Here is a 20,013-nt window from a genome sequence, read left to right on the forward strand (position 1 = left end):
TATTCATGGTGTTGCAAATGGGAGTGAACACTGTGCAAGTGTCAACAAACTTCCCTGTGGAACTCCTGCAGGGATGTTCCAGTATTGAGCTAGCTGACCTTTAACAACCACAATCATCTTCCTTTGTGCCCTGTCATGTGTCGGAAGGCCGCCTTGGAGAATGCTTACCCGAAGATCAGAGGCCAAATGCTCGTGACCGCTGATCCTCACTTCTTGCCTTCAAACAACTGCACAACCTCAAACAGACCATTGTCTGCAGCAAACTACCCAGCCTTCAGGAGAACAATGACCACGACACCCACAACCCTGCCACAGCAACCTCTGCAAGACATGTTGGATCATTGATATGGATGCCATCATCTCATGTGAGAACACCATCCACCAGGTACACGGCACATACTCTTGCGCCTCGGCCAATGTTGTCTACCTGATACGCTACAGGAAAGGATGCCCTAAGGCATAGAACATTGGGGAGACCATGTAGTCACCAAGACAACGGATGAATGAACACCACTCGACAATCACCAGGCAAGACTGTTCTCTTCCTGTTGACGAACACTTCAGCGGTCACGGATATTTGACCTCTGATCTTCAGGTAAGCGTTCTCCAAGGCGGCCTTCACGACACACGACAGTGCAGAATTGCTGAGCAGAGACTGATAGCCAAGTTCCGCACATATCAGGATGGCGTCAACCGGGATCTTGTTCATGTCACACTATTTGTAACCCATATGACTTGCCTGGGCTTGCAACAGCTCACTTACTGTCCTGTCTGGAGATAATACACATCTCTTTAACCTATGTTTAATGCAATCTCCACTCACATTGTCTGCACTTTTAACACTTGATTAGCTGTAAAGACTCACATTCTAATTAGTATAGTGTAAACTGAGTGTGTGTCTTTATATGTCCTGTTTGTGATCCGAACTCCCCACTCACCTGATGAAGGGGCAGAGCCCCAAAAGCTAGTGGCATTTACTACCAAATAAACCTGTTGGACTTTAACCTGGTGTTGTGAGACTTCTTACTTTGTGACTAGGACCAAGCTGGACAATTTGTTCTTTGGTCAGATTGATGTTTGTGTTGAAATATAGATTATTCCAGCGTAGTTTATTTTTAGCAAATTCTTGCTGAAATAGATAACAGTTTACCACTAACCCCAAATAGCACTGTTGGGAAAAGGTTGGGAAAAGGGTGGTAGATATGATGGTCAGAAGTGTTAGTTTCCAAATCAGTGTGAGTGTGGAGGGAATAAAAGTACAATGGTCCATTAGTAGTTTGATTTAGAAACAGAGATATCCATATGTCTCCCAGCAAAAAAGTCAACTGACAATTGGGTCAAATTTATCCACACTAGAAGCTATATTTATTAGGTAATTAAGTGGCAACCCTGACTCTGTGATTATATTCTCAACAGCATCCGGCATTTATGTAGTGCTTTGAATGTAAGAAAAAATTCACAAGCCAGTTCCCAGAAGTGTAATCAGACAAAATTGACAGCAAGCCAAAGAAAGAGTTATAAGAAAGGGTAAATAAAAATTAGACGTGCTGGAGAGGCGGAGATGTTTAAGCAGGAGATTCCTGAGCAGATGGATGAGATGGATTAAGCCACATATACTAATAGTGGCATGAAGGGAATGGGGAATGAGTAAGAATCTAGACTTGATAGAATGCATAATTCTTGAGATGAGATGGCTGGCAAGAAAAAGCAGAGTTAGAGAGGAGCAATGCCATGGTGGTTTAAATTTAAGAATAACTATTTTAAATTCAATGCATCGGTGATGGAAAGACCAAATCAAGACAACAAGTACAGTGATGGCTGGTAAATAGGACTTGATTAAGGTTAAGGTAAATGCAGCAGAGTTTTAGATGAGTACATCATTTTATAGATTGGAGGTCAACCAGTTGTGCATTGGAATAATCAAGCCTGAAGGTAAGAAAAGCACAGGTAAGGATTTCATCAGTTAATGGGCTGACACGTGGGTAGATGCAGATACATAGCCGAGTGAATGTAGATTTTTTTGTGTTAGAGGGAAATCAGGTCAGAAATTCAAGTTCACGTTCAGATAGGACACCAAGATTGGAAACAATGAGATTCAAGCTGAGGCAGTGGCCAGAGAGCATGATATGATTAACGATAGGGGAATCGATCCTCTGATGAGGCAAAAACAATGGTCTCAGTCTTTCCTGAATCCCTAGAACAATTCCGCTATTTTGTTTGTGCACCCTCTCAAGGACTTTCACCATTCCTAAAGTGTGACCTTTCTTAAGGTGACCAGAACAGGATACAATAGTTGGGACCTAACCAATTTCCTCTGATATTACTCTACCCGCTCTTTTCGAATGGCATGAATCCACTTTCAATATATTCGGTACATGGGATGCTCTATGTATTTATAATTTGTTGGTTAATATGTTTTTGGCATTTTGATGTCAATGAAATTATCACCCTTGCAGGTCCAAAAAAAAAGTTAATAACACCAAAGCTGTATTGATGGATGACTTTTGGTAGAACTGTGTTTAAAATTCAATGGAAGAACTGTAAGTAACAGAAACCTCAGAAAAATCCTGACTGCCATATTAATTTCTCCTTATATCCCCTTTTATTTAACCAGAGGGAGATGAGGAGAGTCTTTGCAGCCGGTTATTGTCATCTGGAATTCACTGCCGAAAATCTGGAAGCAAATTCAATACTAACTTTCAAATGGGAACTGAATATGTGCTTAAAAACGAAAAAAAAAGTGGCGTGTGGGGATAAAGCAAATAAGTGGGACTAATTAAATAGTTTTTTCAAAGTGTTGACACAAGTACCATGGGCCATCTTGTATGTTTCTCGGTGTAAGTGTAATGATTTATTGGGAAAAAAACAAAGGCATTATCGTTGACATTGATGCAGTGGTACAGTAAAGTTTAAAGATTTGTAAGCACCCTGCAGTTTGTGCAAAGTTGTTCAATAGTTTATAATTCAGTGGGCATTAATAAACAGTAATACATAAGAGTAACATCACACGCTATCCAAATAGTTGGAAAAAATGATCTGGTTCAAGACAAGTCAACTTTCACATTAAGAAAAAGGAATATTGATCAAAATATTGATCACATTTCATCTTATATTCACAGTAACAAGAAAATCTGGAACGTCTCGTTACAGGGACATGGCTTTCCAAAACGGAAAAAAAAGCAATGAGAGAAGGGTCATATGGACTCGAAACATTAACTCTGTTGCTCTCTTCACGGGTGCTGTCAGAGTGCTGATTTATCCAGCATTTTCTGTTTTTGTTATATAAGTTTAAGTGCTTATTTATCGGCATCAGTAAATTGCTTCCAAAGTGAATGAACTTACGACACCAAAGTCTAAAAGATGTTGGATGGTAGCCATGGGATCGAGTGACACGCCTTTACCTGCCACAAGTATTAACATTACACACGATTGCGTCCCCTGTTAACTACTTCTCAACTGCTGCATTCATGAAGCCAAATTATGGAGTGTAATGTCATTTGTAACATATATATAAGGCACTGAAATGCGAAACTCAGGGAAACGTGCATCAAACCTGATTTTTTTTACACATGACAATGTGAAGCGTTTGTACTTCACACTGCAGCAGTCTGCGCATGTTGAGGATCCTCTCACTTTACAGATTTATCTCTGATTCGCATTTTGAGTTTAGCAGAAAAAACGCCTCATACAAATCGTATGACTTGAGCAGCTGATAATTTAGCAGAATGGTGCCATTGAGTGAAGAACAATGGGTGCGTGTAAGTAAGTGACTGCACAGTTGGTGTCACTCTCTGGAGAGTTGAAGTTGAGAGACACAGTAGCTGTGTTAAAACTATTTAATGAAACCAGCCCTCTTACTCTGAAAAGAAACTCTTCATAAGCGCAAATCCAAAATGACCGGCTCCCAGCACTATCACCTCCACGTTTGCCCGGCGCCGGATTAAAAAGCTTAGAATATGGCAGGAGAGAGTGATAACCTCATGAATAGCAGAAGCGAGCGTCCCTACTAAATTCAGAAACAAATCAACTCCCATTGGTGACACTTTACAGGAAAGCTCGCATGCATCTGCGGGGATTGCACCTGTTCAGCCTCAGCACGTTGAGTCGAAGTTCTCAAAGTGCTGCATTATATGGAGCGATTGTTGATTTGTATTCATGTTGTACAGGAGCGCCTCAGAACAGAACCCAGCTGACTAGTTTGTGTGGTATTAGATAGCCTGCAGGAAAGCGAGGTCATCTTCAAGCAGAATTCCACCATATCACACAAAGGCTGCAATCAGAGGGGCTGGAATAGTGAAACAATCAGTAACAGGTTGTCCAGTGCCTTGTTGTGCAAATTTCGATCACTGCCCAATCTTTTACGAATACATTTTACAACGAAAATTCCTTATTTCTGAGATTAAATTGAACAATGGCCGATTTGTGGGATGCCGGATTACTGGTAGGTCTGAAATGGTTAATCACAAACCATGCTCTCTAAATTGCAAGATTAATCGAATTTATATTCGGAGCGTTTATAAATAAAACGACACTCGGTTCGAAGCTGCACATTCTAATTCAGTACCTGCGGTGTGATTAATAATTTGGGACGCTAGAGAAGGGCAGCAGTTTGGGAAAAACTGGCATATTGATCCCAAGTAATTGTCATTGTATACGGACTGTACTGATACATTTTATATTCCAAGAGATTCCCACACGCCTTTCACGCCTATTATTTCAGACACAGTGCTGGCATTGAAACAATATTGTGGGGTCAAAGTTGATTGATACATTAAAGCACATTTATCAATTCTGAATCATAGCAGACTTTCAGGAAAGATTCTCTGAAACGACCATGAGCTCTGAAATTGAATTAATATTAAATAGAGTTGAGAGATGTTTTCATTCATTCCACACACAGTATATGTCCTGAGAGTGCATCAGGAGGAAAAGCGAATAATAATGTTGTTTCATTTCTTTCAAAGACTTACTGAAACAAGGCAGCAATTTTTGACGGTTAAGTAACACACTTAAAGGGCGGAATATTGATGTGTTATTGTCCCATGTTGCACTGTGGTGGGAGCACCAGAATTGCAGCAATGTAAGGGACTACACGGCAGTTCAGTAATTAGCACACAGCACCAAGGTTGGGTTCGACTGCTGGCTTGGGTCACTGTATATTGTCAGTACATTACCCGCTCTGGTTTCCTCCCACACTCCGAAAGACGTGCTGGTTAGGTGCATTGGCCATGCTAAATTCTCCCTCCGTGTACCCGAACAGCCGCCGGAATGTGGCGACAGAAATGTCATTGCAGTGTTAATATAAGCCTACTTCTGACACTAATAAATAAACTTAAAAAAGACAACTCGAGATGGCCAATAAATGCGATGTTGTCAGCGTCACCACGTCCCCAGAACAAAGAAACGCACTCCGTGTTGTTTTGATGATATTGATGCCATTCTTAGACGATATTAATCTTAGGAAGTCAACAAGGAAAAGAAGATGGGTAATGTGGACAACCAATCAAACAATTTTGTAGCAACAATTACCAGCCAAGCTACTCTGTTCTTGCCCTGTCTTTTCTGTATCGGAATATTGGTTGATACCTCTGTGTTTACATTATTAGCTGGAACTGTTTTAGAATGCCAACGCTTGGAGTTTTTAAAAATCCTGTTATTTGTATTTTTGTCTTAGAATAGTCACTAATCACTGAAAGAGATAAAATGCGGGCTTTCTTTCTCATTTACCACCAATCTTCATTTTTCCTAGACTTTCGCTGAATCTTATCGGCAATTAATGTGTTTTGAACGGGTTTAAGTGTCTCGCCGTCTGCCACAGGAGCTTTAGTGAGTGTGCATCTGAATGCACTGTTATCCCAGTCTATTAAGACTATCTTTAAATAACCACTCGTCACTAATGCCAGGCCACAAACAGGGACTATCATTCAGGAAATGACATGGTCAGTTCTACTTCTTCGAGTATAAACTTTTTCTGTTGTGTTTGATAATAAAGAAGGGCAATTTCCATTCATCTGTTTGTTTAAAAAGTTTGTTCCTAACATAGAGGAGAGTTAATTTTGAGTCCCCCTCTTTTGTGACAAACTTGGATCTTGTTTGTGTTGTGGCAAGGTAATCCAAGGTTCGATTATTTTTTGCATGATAGGGGCCTCTTCCGAACTTTGCATCACTACAACGCAGATCTTTGCTATTCAGCACTTCTCCTGGCTATTTTGAAAAGATCAAGGCAACACTGACCTCAGCGGACGTGAGGCATTTCGATTTTAACCAAGTTTCGGTAAAAGACTAGCAATTGTGCAGAACTGAACGGGGGTCTCAATTTCCCATGGAAGGTGGAGAAGTGAAAGGGACGATATGAGGACAGACCCACGTTCCAGCAATTGTCTCAGGCATCAGTTCCTGGGCTTTAGTAAATTAATAACTTGGTGTAGGATTATTTGATACCTGCATTTTTTTCCCTCTTAGTTCATAGTCAAATCGCACATCGGGGAATAACCGATGTTGCATCGATTTAAAGGGAGGGGTGGGTTCATTTTAGGTTGTAGTTTAATATGGACGATAGCAAATCAACAGCTCATTTTATAAAACATTTAATTTTGTTTTCTATTGAAGGCAGTTGGACAGAACAACAGATGCTGTGTAAAGTAGGCTGCCGATTTGCAACATCCTGCTTTGCGTACAGCCCAAGATCCGTTTAAACTGACAGCTATTCTGGATATTTGCATTTCTCCAAGTCTCAGCAATCACATCCTAAACACATACGAACCTAGCAGGGGGGAAAAAAACAATTCACAGCCGTAAATTACAATAACAATTGTAGCCATTGTCCTTATATGGGCAACTGCGCCAGCTTAATTTAAGTAGAGCACCTCTTTACAACAACATAGAAAAAAAAAGAATAGTTAAAGGAATGGGGAGGTGATTGAGGGAAAATAGATTTTCTTTTGAGGAGGTAGATACAAAGGCTGTGTGTTCACTATATTTATTGGCTAATTGTCCTTGATAAGACAGTGCCGAACTGCCTTCTTGAACTATTGCAGTCCGTGTGGATTATAGTTGTCCATAGTGGTTTTGGTACAAGTGGTTTATAGATCATCTCAGAGGAAAGTTAAGAGCCAGCTGCATTGCTGTGGGTCTGGAGTCACTTAAAGAACAGACAGAATAAAGATGACAGGTTTCCTTCCGTAAAGGGCACTAGTGAACCCAGTGAGGTTTTACAACAATCCAGTGGTTCCCTGGTCAACATTACTGATCCTAATTTTTCAACTCCAGATTTATTTAATCAGCTGAATTCAAATTCCCCAACCGCCACAATGGTATTTGAATTAATATCTTCAGATTAATAGTCTAGAGTTACAATATCCATAGAGACTGCTAACTTTTAGAAAGAAATTCAAATAAATTTGACATGTCCGCTACAACTCTTGCCAACTTCTACAGATGCACCATAGAAAGCATCCTTTCCGGATGTATCACAGCTTGGTATGGCTCCTCCTCTGACCAAGAAAGCAAAAACTACAAAGGATTGTGAATGTAGCCATCACGCAAAGCAGCCTTTCAACCATTGACTCCATCCATACTCCCTGCTGCCTCAGGAAAGCAGCCAGCATAAGGACCACATGCATCCCAAACACACTCTCTTACACTTTCTCCTGCTGGGAAAAGGATACAAAAATCTGAGGTCATGTACTAACCAACTCAAGAACAGCTTCTTCCCTGCTGCCATCAGACTTTTGAATGGACGTACCATATATTTCTCTGCACAAATCTATGACCCTCTTCTCCACTCGATGAATGCTGTTTTGTCTGTATAGTGCCCAAGAAGCAACATGGCCAGGATTCTCCCAAAACAAAACTAAGTGTCCCTCAGCCATAAAAAGGGGATATTTCCCACCCACTTATTGGGTGTACTTACCAGAACAAATCTCCAACAGTGAGCAAATGCAGAGTGCCTCAGCGTGATTCAGTCTGAAAAGCAGAGGGTGGCGCCTCATCCCACCTGAGAGGCTGGCAGCAGAGCATTGAGCAGGGCAATGGCATGCACCATCTGTCAGTGTGGAGATTGGTGCAAGGGCAAAGCCCCCTCTCCCCGCATTGCTGGCTTCCCAATCGCTGGCCTCTGATTAATGACCTTCCTAACCCCCCGATCACTCTCCTTCTGACTGCCCCACCCTCCAACTCCCTTGACTGGTCTATGATTCTATAGAATCATAGAACTCTACAGTGCAGAAAGAGGCCCTTCGGCCCATCGAGTCTGCACTGACCATAACCCCACCCAGTCCTTACCCCCACATCCCTACACATTTACCCGCTAATCCCTCTAACCTACGCATCCTAGGACACTAAGGGGCAATGTTTTTAGCATGGCCAATCAACCTAACCCGCACCTCTTTGGACTGTGGGAGGAAACCAGAGCACCCAGAGGAAACCCACACAGACACGAGGAGAATGTGCAAACTCCACACAAACAGTGACCCAAGCCGGGAGTCGAACCCAGGTCCCTGGCGCTTGCCCCATGACCAGCCCCGATCTACCCGTGCCCCCCCCCCCTCCGCCAGTACTGATCTCCCCCCTCCGGGCCAGCCCTGATCCCCCCCACCCCGATGACAAGGCCCAATAACCCTCTTCTCCCTATGGCCCACCCCGATTGCCTCCTCCCTCCCTCTCCAACTGATCCTGCATTAGAGTGGCATCAGGTCCCCCCGATCATGCCCCAACAGGCCCCACTCCTCAGTATGTCCTGTGCTCTCTGGCCCCAATGTCTTTGCACTGCCTGGTGCCTGGTTGTCAGTGCCAGAGTACCAGGCTGGCAAAGCCAGGCTGGCACTGCTCAAGTGGCACTCTCCTTGCCCTCAACCTCCCAGGTGGTCTTCAATGGCCTCTGTCTCCACCAGTGCGCTGAGTCTGCCTTTTCCCCATTAGTAAGGAGCTGTTGTAACCCCTCCTGATGGAGAGGGGGCTGGGGGGAGAGATGCTAGTGGGCCCAGAGAATACCGTTCTGGGTATGTTAATCATATGGAAATATCAATTTCCATGTGACAATCAGCACAGAGCTAATTATACTACAAAAAAGCAGCCTGAAGACATTGCGATTGGCTGGTTGCCTGTCGCAAACCTCACTGAAGGCCCCCTTGCTGTTGTCCCCCAGCCCACTGCACTGCTCGTGCTACTTTTCAATGTATCCCAATACAGGTGACAATAATAAATCAAATCAACTCAATAAATCAAATCAAACTAATAGCTGAAAGAATGATGAAATAATTATCATATTTTAAGACTTTTACTGTAGCAACTTCTTCCAACTTCTTTGGAAGTTCTATGAATAAGCATTCTCTTCATGGACAACTAACCTTTAAACCATAAAACAGAATAGATACTCCACACTTTTATATTAGCACAACTGGAATAAACACATTTCACAGTCATATGTTACTCTATGCTTTAAGTACTCATTCAATTCTCCTGAAATTAGTCTAAAGTCACTCTTAGCTTCCACTGATTACTTTGGTTCTTTTTTCATTATAGAACATAGAACATAGAACATAGAACATTACAGCGCAGAACAGGCCCTTCGGCCCACGATGTTGCGCCGACCAGTTACAAAAACTATGACCCACTAGCCTATACCAATCCCTTTTCGTCCATAAACCTATCCAGAGATCTCTTAAACGCCCCCAAACTAGACGCATTTACAACTGCAGCAGGCAGGGCATTCCAATCCCTCACCACCCGCTGGGTAAAGAACCTACCCCTGACATCCGTCCTGTAGCTACCCCCCCTTAATTTAAAGCCATGCCCCCTCGTGCTAGCTTTCTCCATCCGAGGAAAAAGGCTATCACTATCCACCCTATCTAAACCTCTAATCATCTTATATGTTTCAATAAGATCCCCTCTTAGCCGCCTTCTTTCCAACGAAAACAACCCTAAATCCCTCAGTCTCTCCTCATAGGACCTCCCCACCATACCAGGCAACATCCTAGTAAACCTCCTCTGCACCCTCTCCAACGCCTCCACATCCTTCTTGTAATGCGGGGACCAGAACTGCACACAGTACTCCAAGTGCGGCCGCACTAGAGTAGTGTACAGTTGCAACATTACACTGCGACTCCTAAATTCAATCCCCCTACCAATAAACGCCAAGACACCGTACGCCTTCTTAACAACCTTATCTACTTGATTCCCAACTTTCAGGGATCTATGTACACACACACCTAGATCCCTCTGTTCATCCACACTATTCAAAGTCCTCCCGTTAGCCCTATACTCGACACATCTGTTGCTCCTACCAAAGTGAATTACCTCACACTTCTCTGCATTAAATTCCATCCGCCACCTCTCGGCCCAGCTCTGCAACCTATCTAAGTCTCCCTGCAGACTATGACACCCTTCCTCACAATCTACCACACCTCCAATTATGGTTCTGATCGCAGTAGGGACCTGGAATGTTTTTAATTTTTTTTGTCTGGAAATCTGAAAACCCCAGATATTTATTAACAGAATGAAGCCACAACATTCACAGTTTAAATCGAAGAATTTTACAAAATGACAAATAAAAAATATAAATAACAAAAACTACATTCCATCTTGGAAAATGAGCTACAATAAAGATATTAAAAATACAATGAACAATACTCTCTAGAATCAACCATTTAACTCAAATATCCTTTTCCTCCCAATTGCCTTACCAAATACTTGATACTTACCAAAAACTGGAAGATTCGCTATTTGGTCTGAGCACTGCTTCAAAATGTTGCATAAGGATTGAGATTTCTCAGGCACTCCATTTACTTCTGGCAATGTTTTCCCTTAAAATGCTCAAGGCCATTCACCTGACAAAGGGGCAAACCCCAAAAGTTTGTGAGTTTACTATCAAATAAATTGGTTGGACTTTAACCTGGTGTTGTGAGACTTCTTACTGTGTTTACCCCAGTTCAACGCCGGCATCTCCACATCATCAGCACACTAGAACAGATTGATTACTAATATTGCAATGGTGACTTAAATTCAGCAAGAAGTCTGACAACATTACCCCAGTCCAACGCCAGCATCTCCACATCATGACTTAAATTCAGCAGCATACTTTCTGCATTAATGACATCTCTCGAAAAATAGTATGAAATATCACTGGAAGAAATGGTAACAATAATAGAATTTACATTTATGACAGAATGGTATTGAATTTAATTCCTGAGTATGATAAATATATTTCCTTCCTAATTAATTAATATCAATAATCATCACAGATGATACATGTCTATATATAGAGTGAAGAAACATCACGCACAATTTAACTCAAGTAGCATTGCAGATTTCAGCATTGCCTCACCACGATATGTTTTACAGAAAAGCAGAGCAATAAAATTATACAGAAAGGCAAACTTCTTTCGAAGACCCCCAAAGTGTGGAGCTCCTTAATTCACACAATCCCCCTTTCCTCTCAACATCAAAGACATTTAATTTGTCCTTAGGATGATATTGGCAGGACTGTTTGTTGCTCACTCCTAGTTACCCTCTGAAGCTGATGATGCATCTTTGTCATGAAATATTGAAACCCTTTATAGAGTTGTCACACCTGTCCTCTTCAGGTGCAGCATTTCTTGGTGTTCACCAGAAATGAGCAGAAAATTAAATATGTTTTGTTGTCTTCGCTTTGCACTCCTACTCTCCTAATTACATCACATGAAAAAATGAAGCCTTGAGACAAAATATTACCTGTATTTCATGAAAATGATTGATCCCATAATTAAAATAACATTTTATTTATTAGTCACAAGTAGGCTTACATTAACATTGCAATGAAGCTACTGTGAAAATCTCCTAGCCGCCACTCTCCAATGCCTGTTCGGGTACACTGAGGGAGAATTTAGCATGGCCAATGCGCCTAACCAGCACGTCTTTCAGATTGTGGGAGGAAACTGGAGCATCTGGAGGAAACCCATGCAGATACAGGGAGAATGTGCAGACTCCACACAATGACCCAAGCCAGGAATTGGACCCTGGTCCTTGGTGCTGTAAGGCAGCAGTGCTAAGCACTGTGCCATCATGCTGCTGTGAGTCATAGAGTCATTTTCCAGAATTCTACCATCCATCATGGGAATTGGAGCAGGCAAGGGGCAGACGTTGGGAAGGTCCGTTGACCTCGGGTGGGGTTTTCCGGTCTTAGATTGAAAGAGACCATAAAATCCCGCCTATGAAGTTTCACCACAGAAAAAAGAGGCCCTTCAGCCCATTGTATCCGTACATGCCATCAAGCACCAATCTATTCTTATCCCATTTTTTAGCACTTGGTCCGTAACCTTGTATGCCATGGCATTTCAAATACTCATCGAAATACTTCCTGAATGTTGTGAGGGTCCCTGCCTCTACCACTCTTTCCACATTCCTACCACCCTCTGGGTGAAAAAGATTTTCCTCAAATCCCCTCAAAGCCCCCTGCTCCTTACCTTAAATCCACGCCCCCGGTCATAGATTCCTCTACTAAGAGGGATGGTTTATAAATTATAAAGATATATGAATCATAACTTATTACATTTGGTTAGCACTTTATTCACCGTTACTTTTCGATCCAGATCATTACCTGGATCGAACTGAGATGAAAAGAGCAGCAGTAGAGAACCGCATTCGCTAACAGTGAGGTTGATCCTAACAACACGAGGGGCTGCTGCCCAATGTCAAGGCAGTGTTTTTAACACTCAGTAGCAGAGTGTTTAGCACTGTGTTAACTGCCTGCTAGGTGAAGGGCCTCTCTTCGGTGTTGTCCAATGTTCAACGGAGTTGGCTGTTGCTTTTTCAGTCGTGGCTTTTAATCAGTGAGCAAATGTAGTCAGGTTCGCGAGCACCTGCCAGCAAGAAAGATGTATCTGAACCACCCACAATAACACAGCTCTCCCAAGTCTAATTCGCTCGGTGCGGCTTCCAGATCATCGTATTTTGTCCTTTGCCAGGTAAGTGCAATACATTGGAGAATTACCATGATTGATAACCGTCTGCTTCGTGTCCCAGGGCAACTCAATATACAATTATGCCTCGTGACATAGTGAGATAGTTGTCGGTGTAGGCTCGATGGGCTGAATGGCCTCTTTCTGTACTGTAGGCCATTTATATGATTCCATGATTCTATGACATAAAAAAAGGACACAAACAGATCAACCATAACCTTATCGAATGACAGAGCGGGCTATGTCCGTATGTTCACAATATTTTAATGCAGCAATCATCGAATTTCCATTTCTGACAGAATGATATTGAATTTAATTCGGGGGCCTGAAAGAGGGAGATATTTTCTTCCCAATGAATTAGCAATAATAATTGTCGTTGATGCACTACATATACACATATAAAGAATCGTTGTCCACAATTCAACACAAATACAGTGATGCCAAATAAACCCGTTGGCTTTTAACCTGGGGTTGTGAGACTTCTTATTGTGTTCACCCCAGTCCAACATCTCTACAACAATACAAACATATTTAAGTGTCTCAAATGATGGAGAGAATGGGGTTTGCGTTGCAATGTAGCGAACTACACATCTTATTTTCAAGATCGCTGTGTTTAAGTCACGAACAAGCCCAAAGGACAATTTAATTTTGACAAATACTGAAGGACAAAACTTTTTATATGTATATATATATCTGATGTGCCTCATTATAAAATGACATTCGGGCAAAATCAGATTCCATTCATTCCAGCAGCTGGTCTAAAATTGCCTTCCCACATTATGCCATCTCACTGATTTCTGCCTCTTGATCGAAGAGGTATTTAAACATACCTGGATTTTCCTCTTTGCTCTGGGATCCTCCAACTGCTGAGACATCTCAGGCTGTTCAACGCTTGCGCGGCATCAAATCTAAAAGCAAACATGGGTGCAGTGTATATTTCCCAAGTGATATTAACTAAATACCCCGTTAGGATAGAAGCAAAAATTAACAAGGGTAAGTATTTGCTTAAATGGCTAACAGGGCAAGGCAGAAAATAGCCCAGTTTATTCGGACTGAAACCGACAGAACATTGAAAGGAAATCTTCAACGCAGAAGAGATTATCTCCCGGAGGTAAAGGCAACACTCGGTTATCACAGAAGAAACCATGAAAGTGTCTTAGTAGCGTTTCTAAAATAGAATGGCTGTAATAATGCGAGCGGTCAGGCAGCTCTCTAAGACAAGTCTTGAGAGGTTGATGTACTGCGACAGCTAAATGTTGGATAGAATTTCACCTGCTTCTATATATATATGTATGTATGTATATATATAGCACAGGAACTTGTCATCCAACTGTTTAAATGCCATCTAGCCCCCTCTGCAATCTCTCCCACACATATTCGCAAAAAGCGACAAGGATCGACAATGATGGAGGTATTTGAAACCAACCCCTTTTATTACCACGACCAGCGGTATCTGGTCAGTGAAAACCTGGTTTTCCCTCATTTGGACGGGCCCGGGGTGTCCCCCCTTTACCCAGGGAGCGAGGACGGTCTGTCCCCGGTCGGAGATGCCAGCCAAGCCGAGCCGAGCTGTGACAGCGGCGGGGAGGAGCACGTGTACGCTCCGGCCGGCCTCAAGTCGCACTGCCCCGGTCAGTGCCTCATCTGGGCTTGCAAAGCCTGCAAGAGGAAATCGGCCACCACCGACCGCAGGAAGGCGGCCACCCTCCGCGAGAGGAGGCGGCTCAAAAAGATCAACGAGGCTTTCGAGGCGTTGAAACGCAGGACGGTGCCGAACCCCAACCAGAGGCTGCCCAAAGTGGAGATCCTCCGCAGTGCCATTCACTACATCGAGAAACTCCAGGATCTGCTCCAAAGCTTTGACCAGCAGGAGAAGATGCAGGAGAATGTGGACCCCAGCAGCGGCTGCAAGAGCTCTCACTCAGTGGTAAGCCACACTCAATGGGGGAAAAGACATCCCCCCCTTCACCCAGCGAGTGCTGCATCTGCCCATTTACACAGCCATATTCCAAGGACTCTTGATATCTAATCCCTTCAACATTTCTCCACAGGTAACCAATACAGACTGCTGGGGAACAGCCAACTGCCCTTCAGAATGGGGGAATCTCTCTGACCATTCGAATATCCCAAATAAACTCCACAAAGACGGTAAATACTCTTCTGCCAACCATTAAGCAATCCATCCATACAAATTAACTTTTTTTTAAAAGATGATGCTACAGTTACTGAACTTGTAGGAGTCCACCAGCCCATAATTAGTTAAAATATCAACGTGTCTTTTATTACCGCGTAAAATTTCCATTAAAAAAAGTCGGAATCAAGTTATTGAGAAAAGTGCCTCTGCGTTTTAGAGTTAACGTTTATTTATTAGTCACAAGTACGGATTACATTAACACTGCAGTGAAATTACTGTGAAATTCCCCCTAGTCGCCACAGTCCGGCGCCTGTTCGGCTAAATGCACCTAACCAGCATGTCTTTCAGACCAGGGCTGCAGTCAGAGTTTGCGTCTTCCAGGGGTTGGATGGGTTTGTGAAGAGACAGGGGCGGTGGAGCCTCGTTCTTCTTCGGTAGAATTAATAAAAAAGCATCAATTTCTGACTGACCTCATTAACTTTTGCCCGCTTGTCTTGTTTTGTCTCATTTTTGATCAGGAAATAGTTCGGAATCATCGGGCACCAGCAGCCTTCACTTCCTGAGCTCAATAGTAGATAGTATCTCAACGGAAGAAGCCACCACATTATACAGCCAGGACTCCAGTGCAAAGTAATCTGATTTGTTACAAACGCTTAGCTTGAACTAGGTTGATTTTGTGGTGACTGTTCGCCACAGCTGTACTTGCCTGCTGCCCAGTAATAACCTTTTTTTGCTGTGTTGTACCTAGACTATATGCATTAATACTGTTTGACTGTGTCGATTTTTGGAAAAAAAATCATTCCCTGAAGTTAAAGAAAAAGGCCAAAAAATGTTAAACGATTTATTTGACCAAGATTCATTCTAAAGCAAAGCTCTGAGTGCCGTTAAGTTGTAAATATGTTTGTAAAGAACAGGTCCGCTCGCAATATATCCCGCAAGAAGTTTCGTAATTTTATACGATATATTTTTGTTTGTGTTTAAAGCAATCTGTGTTTAGCCTTTATTGTAAAAACGGAATAAAAATTCTTTATTCAATGTTTTTTTTAATGTCTGGGCGCCGTGTTCCGCGTCCATTTCCTGAGGGGGCGCTGAACGAAAAAGATGCACCAGTATAATACCAGCGTGGACTCAACTGCACTGTACGCTTATCTGTAACATAACTCTCCCAAACTCCAGTACAGAGTTGCAAAAGCGTATTGAATCATCTGAGCTGGTTTCATATGTTGACGGATGACACTTTGGAAAAACACAACTATTCGAAGTTCTGGTTGCAAAATGATCTATTTTTAGTATGGAACTCAGTGACCTGTTTCTGGACTGTTTTCGTAAAGCATTTGCTGCTCTGTGTTTAGTTTATTGCACTGCCAGCCTCTTGCCAACCGGACACCGGTCATTAACCATTTCCCAAGCCGGTGGTATCAGGAACCCGACAATGAACAGGTTAACTCTCACAAAAAAAATCCACCACTTTGGCAACTAATAAACTGGCCAGTTGCAATATTCGCTGAAAACGTTTAGCTCAGGACACATGGAGTTATTGTTGCAGTTTGCAAACTTTGTTATACACTGTAGTCATATTGATGCTCCTAGGCCAAAACCTGAGAGGAATCAATCAGACCTAATTCCGCTCCCCCTCCCCCCGACAATTTCACTGCTCCAGCAATATCCCGGAACTTTTATGGTCAGAACTATACAACCTTTCCACAACTTCCTGATACTTCTGTTTCAGCATGGTGTATTCTACACTGCCGTTCCGGTTCCAGCATGATCAAACTGCCTTCAGGTTACCTGGCTGACCAGTGGTTGAAGCTGTATCAAATTTGACCAGAAGCGGTTTGGAGCTAACCACTGTGCACGGTGGCACAGTGGTTAGCACTACTACCTCCCAGCACTAGGGAGTCCTGGTTCTATTCCCAGCTTGGGTCACTGTCTGTGTGGAGTTCGCACGTTCTCCCGGTGTCTGCATGGATTTACTCCAGGTGCTCTGGTTTCTTTTCACTGTCTGAAAGATGTGCTCGCTAGCTGTATTGGCCATGCTAAATTCTCCCTCAGTGTACCTGAACAGGAACTGGAGTGTGGTGACTAGGGGATTTTCACAGTAACTTCATTGCAGTGTGAATGTAACCTATCTGTGACTAATAAATAAACTTTAACCTGGAACTCTCTCCCAATAATTAAAATATTACATGTTTAGATAGTGGAGGGGGAAGAATCTCTACTGTTGAAACATTCAGATGGAGGCTGCGTCTAGGGGGGGTGAGAGGTTCTTCAACATTCAGATTCGACACCACAATAGATTTCTACTTCACACAGTGTAAAGCGACACTGTGTGATATTACCACACTAGGGAGTCTCACTTCCCTTTGCTCAGGATCCAGGAGGCCCCTACCTCTGACTCCACACTGCATGCTGAGTTAATGTAAAAGGGTTCACATCAGAAGTATATATTAAAGTATATAATAATATACTTTGTTATACAATATATAATAAAGTTGGTACTAACTTTAAATGGAATTTCAAAGGCTATGCCTTGATATTCACTGGGCTTGGAGTTGAAAGGACCAGAATTTCTGACACTCATACTATAGGCAAAACCTGACGTTTTTTTTAGAAAACTATGGACACATTGCCTGGGATTTACATCAATGCAAAATTTCCTGATGTTTACTGAAATTTAACTGGAGTCCAAGTCCCAGGTAAATTCCTTCGAACAGCAATCTCAAAAATGCCTTGGAAATGCCACAATCGCTGATGGTCCTTCTGTTACAGCAGAGGTGTATCAACATTACAGTCAGGGTCCCTAGAATTCTGAGACACAACAAAGCGTAATTATAATGCAGTTACATCTGCAAACAGGTACAATTTGTGCAATTACAATTTTCTGTGGTTTTTGACACCTGGTTTTGAATACCCTCCTCTGATTTGTTTGATTATTCAATAGTTGAAATGCATTGTTACCTAGTACCACATAGATCTCAGAGAGAGGCCATTCAGATAACTCTGCCTCTGTCAACTCTTTATTACAGCTATCTAATTAGTCAAACTCATCTACTGCTTCCCCTACAGTATTTTTTTCTTCAAATATCTACCCAATTTCCCTTCAAAACATTGTTATTGAACTTGCCTTTTTCATGCATCCGGACAGTGCATTGCAGACCATAGCATCATGTGTCGCTGTTGGTTCTGCCAATTACCTTAATTCAATGTTCTCTGATTACCAATATTTTTCGCCATTGGGGAAAGACTTTCCTTATTTATTCTATCAAACCCGAACTGACTTTGACGATCTCAATCAAATCTCCCAACCCTAACCTGCTCTGTTTAGGGGAAGAAACCCAATTTCTTTTATCTTTATAAAGTAACTGAAGTCCTGTTACCATTCTAGCAAATCCTCTCTGTACTTTCTCTCTATGATCTTCCTAAAGTGTGGTGCCCAGAATTGGCTACAGGCCTACCCTGTATTTTATAATGGTTTAGCCTATCTGCCTTGATTTTCATAGAGTCCCTACAGAAGGAGGCCATTTGGTCCATCAAGTCTGCACTGACCACAATCCCCTATGCATTCTATGGGCAGAATTTTCCCAAGCTGCCTGCCATGGGAATCGTAGCAGGCAGCACACGGACCTTGCAACGTCCACTGATCATGAGCGGGATTTTCCAGTCGGAAAATCCTGCCCTTAGTGTCCAATTGTAAAGCTATGAACCCTATACACTTTTTAGCAATCTTTTCAGTTTTTCTTGCCACCTTCAAATCCTGTGTATGTTCATTTCTCTGTTCCAGCAGCCCCTTTAAAATTATACTATTTTATTCTTAGTGCCTCATCTCATTATTCTTACCAAAGTTAATCGCTTTTCATTTCTCTAAATTAAATTCCGTCTGACGTGAGTCTATCCATTTAGCCAGCCTAAGGCCTCCTTAAAACTGTAACTACCCTCCTTTTTCCTTATTCCATTTGCAATTTCTGTTTCATCTATAAATGCTGAAATTTGTTCTATATATCTAAGCTCAGGTCATTAATACATATCAAAAAGTGCAGCAGCCACAACACCTACTCCCGGCAGAGAGTATTGTGTTCCAGTCTAAAAAACAATTCACCACTAATTTCTAATTCTTAGCCAATTTTGCATCCACACAATCATTGTCTCTTCAATGTTTTAATCCTGCTAACAAATTAATCATCTCTCACCTACATTACTCAAATCACTCACAAGTTGAGTGTTTTCTTTGTCCAATGTGCACTCACTTTTCGTGCAGTACATCCACATATCTAAAACTAAAGGTCTTAGGGAAGGATTGTCAAGATCCAATGCTCACTGATCCTTAAGTGCATGTCGATTTGGTTCTGGGGTTTACCCAACTAAAATCACACAATTTATCAGAAGAAGATCATTTGGCCCATTACCTGCTGTCCAATGCAGATCTGTCCTCCTGATCCCTTCAATTAACTAGCCCTGGATTAGTCACTTGTCAACTGTCTTTTGACATATTCTTGGCCTGCCTAAACTGGGTACTAGATCAAGCAATCTCTTATGTCCCACTTCTCACCTCCTTTACCTCCCTGCTCAATGGGGATAATCAATATTTGGCTATGGACAACTGAGAAAATATAGCTGCAGAGGAGACATATATACTTCTCTCATGTGCACAATCCACCAAGAATGTGAGAATGCATCGCCTGTAGTGTCTTGCTCACTGCAAAGACAAAACTTGCCAAACAGTCACATGGAAGCAGTCCTGAATGTTGAAAACAAACTGGTTAATGTGAGTGAAACCAACAGAATAGTAATCCTATACTGATGTCAAAGTATGAAGAATGTGGGAACAGGGGTAGATGAGACATGTTACATGTCCCCTAAACAGGGCAGGTTAGGGGTGGGAGATTTGATTGAAATAATCAAAGTCAGTAAGGGTTTGATAGAATAAATAAGGAAAGCTTGCCTCCA

General features: G+C 42.2%; 1 protein-coding gene and 1 long non-coding RNA gene across 2 annotated transcripts; one reads left to right on the forward strand and one right to left on the reverse strand.

Annotated features, from left to right (window-relative positions):
• On the reverse strand, positions 1 to 13,842 carry LOC145344200 (uncharacterized). The gene is made up of 3 exons (XR_013886844.1): positions 13,766 to 13,842; positions 10,701 to 13,113; positions 1 to 771 (listed from the first exon to the last, which is right to left on the reverse strand). It is a non-coding gene; the product is annotated as an uncharacterized LOC145344200 (long non-coding RNA).
• myf6 (myogenic factor 6) lies at positions 13,783 to 16,104 on the forward strand. Its single transcript, XM_080191155.1, has 3 exons — positions 13,783 to 14,862; positions 14,987 to 15,083; positions 15,588 to 16,104. Exons 1-3 carry the CDS (start codon positions 14,224 to 14,226, stop codon positions 15,701 to 15,703), a joined length of 852 nt encoding a protein of 283 aa, XP_080047281.1. The 5' UTR covers positions 13,783 to 14,223; the 3' UTR covers positions 15,704 to 16,104.
• The last annotated feature ends 3,909 nt before the right edge of the window (positions 16,105 to 20,013 follow it).

The sequence above is a fragment of the Carcharhinus amblyrhynchos genome, chromosome 6 (genome assembly GCF_965287045.1).
Source record: "Carcharhinus amblyrhynchos chromosome 6, sCarAmb.v2.hapA, whole genome shotgun sequence".
Lineage (NCBI taxonomy): Eukaryota > Metazoa > Chordata > Chondrichthyes > Carcharhiniformes > Carcharhinidae > Carcharhinus > Carcharhinus amblyrhynchos.

Bases quoted from the DNA above. Each gene is read 5' to 3' on its own strand.
- myf6 (XM_080191155.1), top strand. From the start codon at position 14,224: ATGTATGTATGTATATATATAGCACAGGAACTTGTCATCCAACTGTTT. The intron at 14,863-14,986 runs GTAAGCCACACT...ATTTCTCCACAG, and splicing joins GCAAGAGCTCTCACTCAGTG to GTAACCAATACAGACTGCTG. The intron at 15,084-15,587 runs GTAAATACTCTT...ATTTTTGATCAG, and splicing joins AAATAAACTCCACAAAGACG to GAAATAGTTCGGAATCATCG.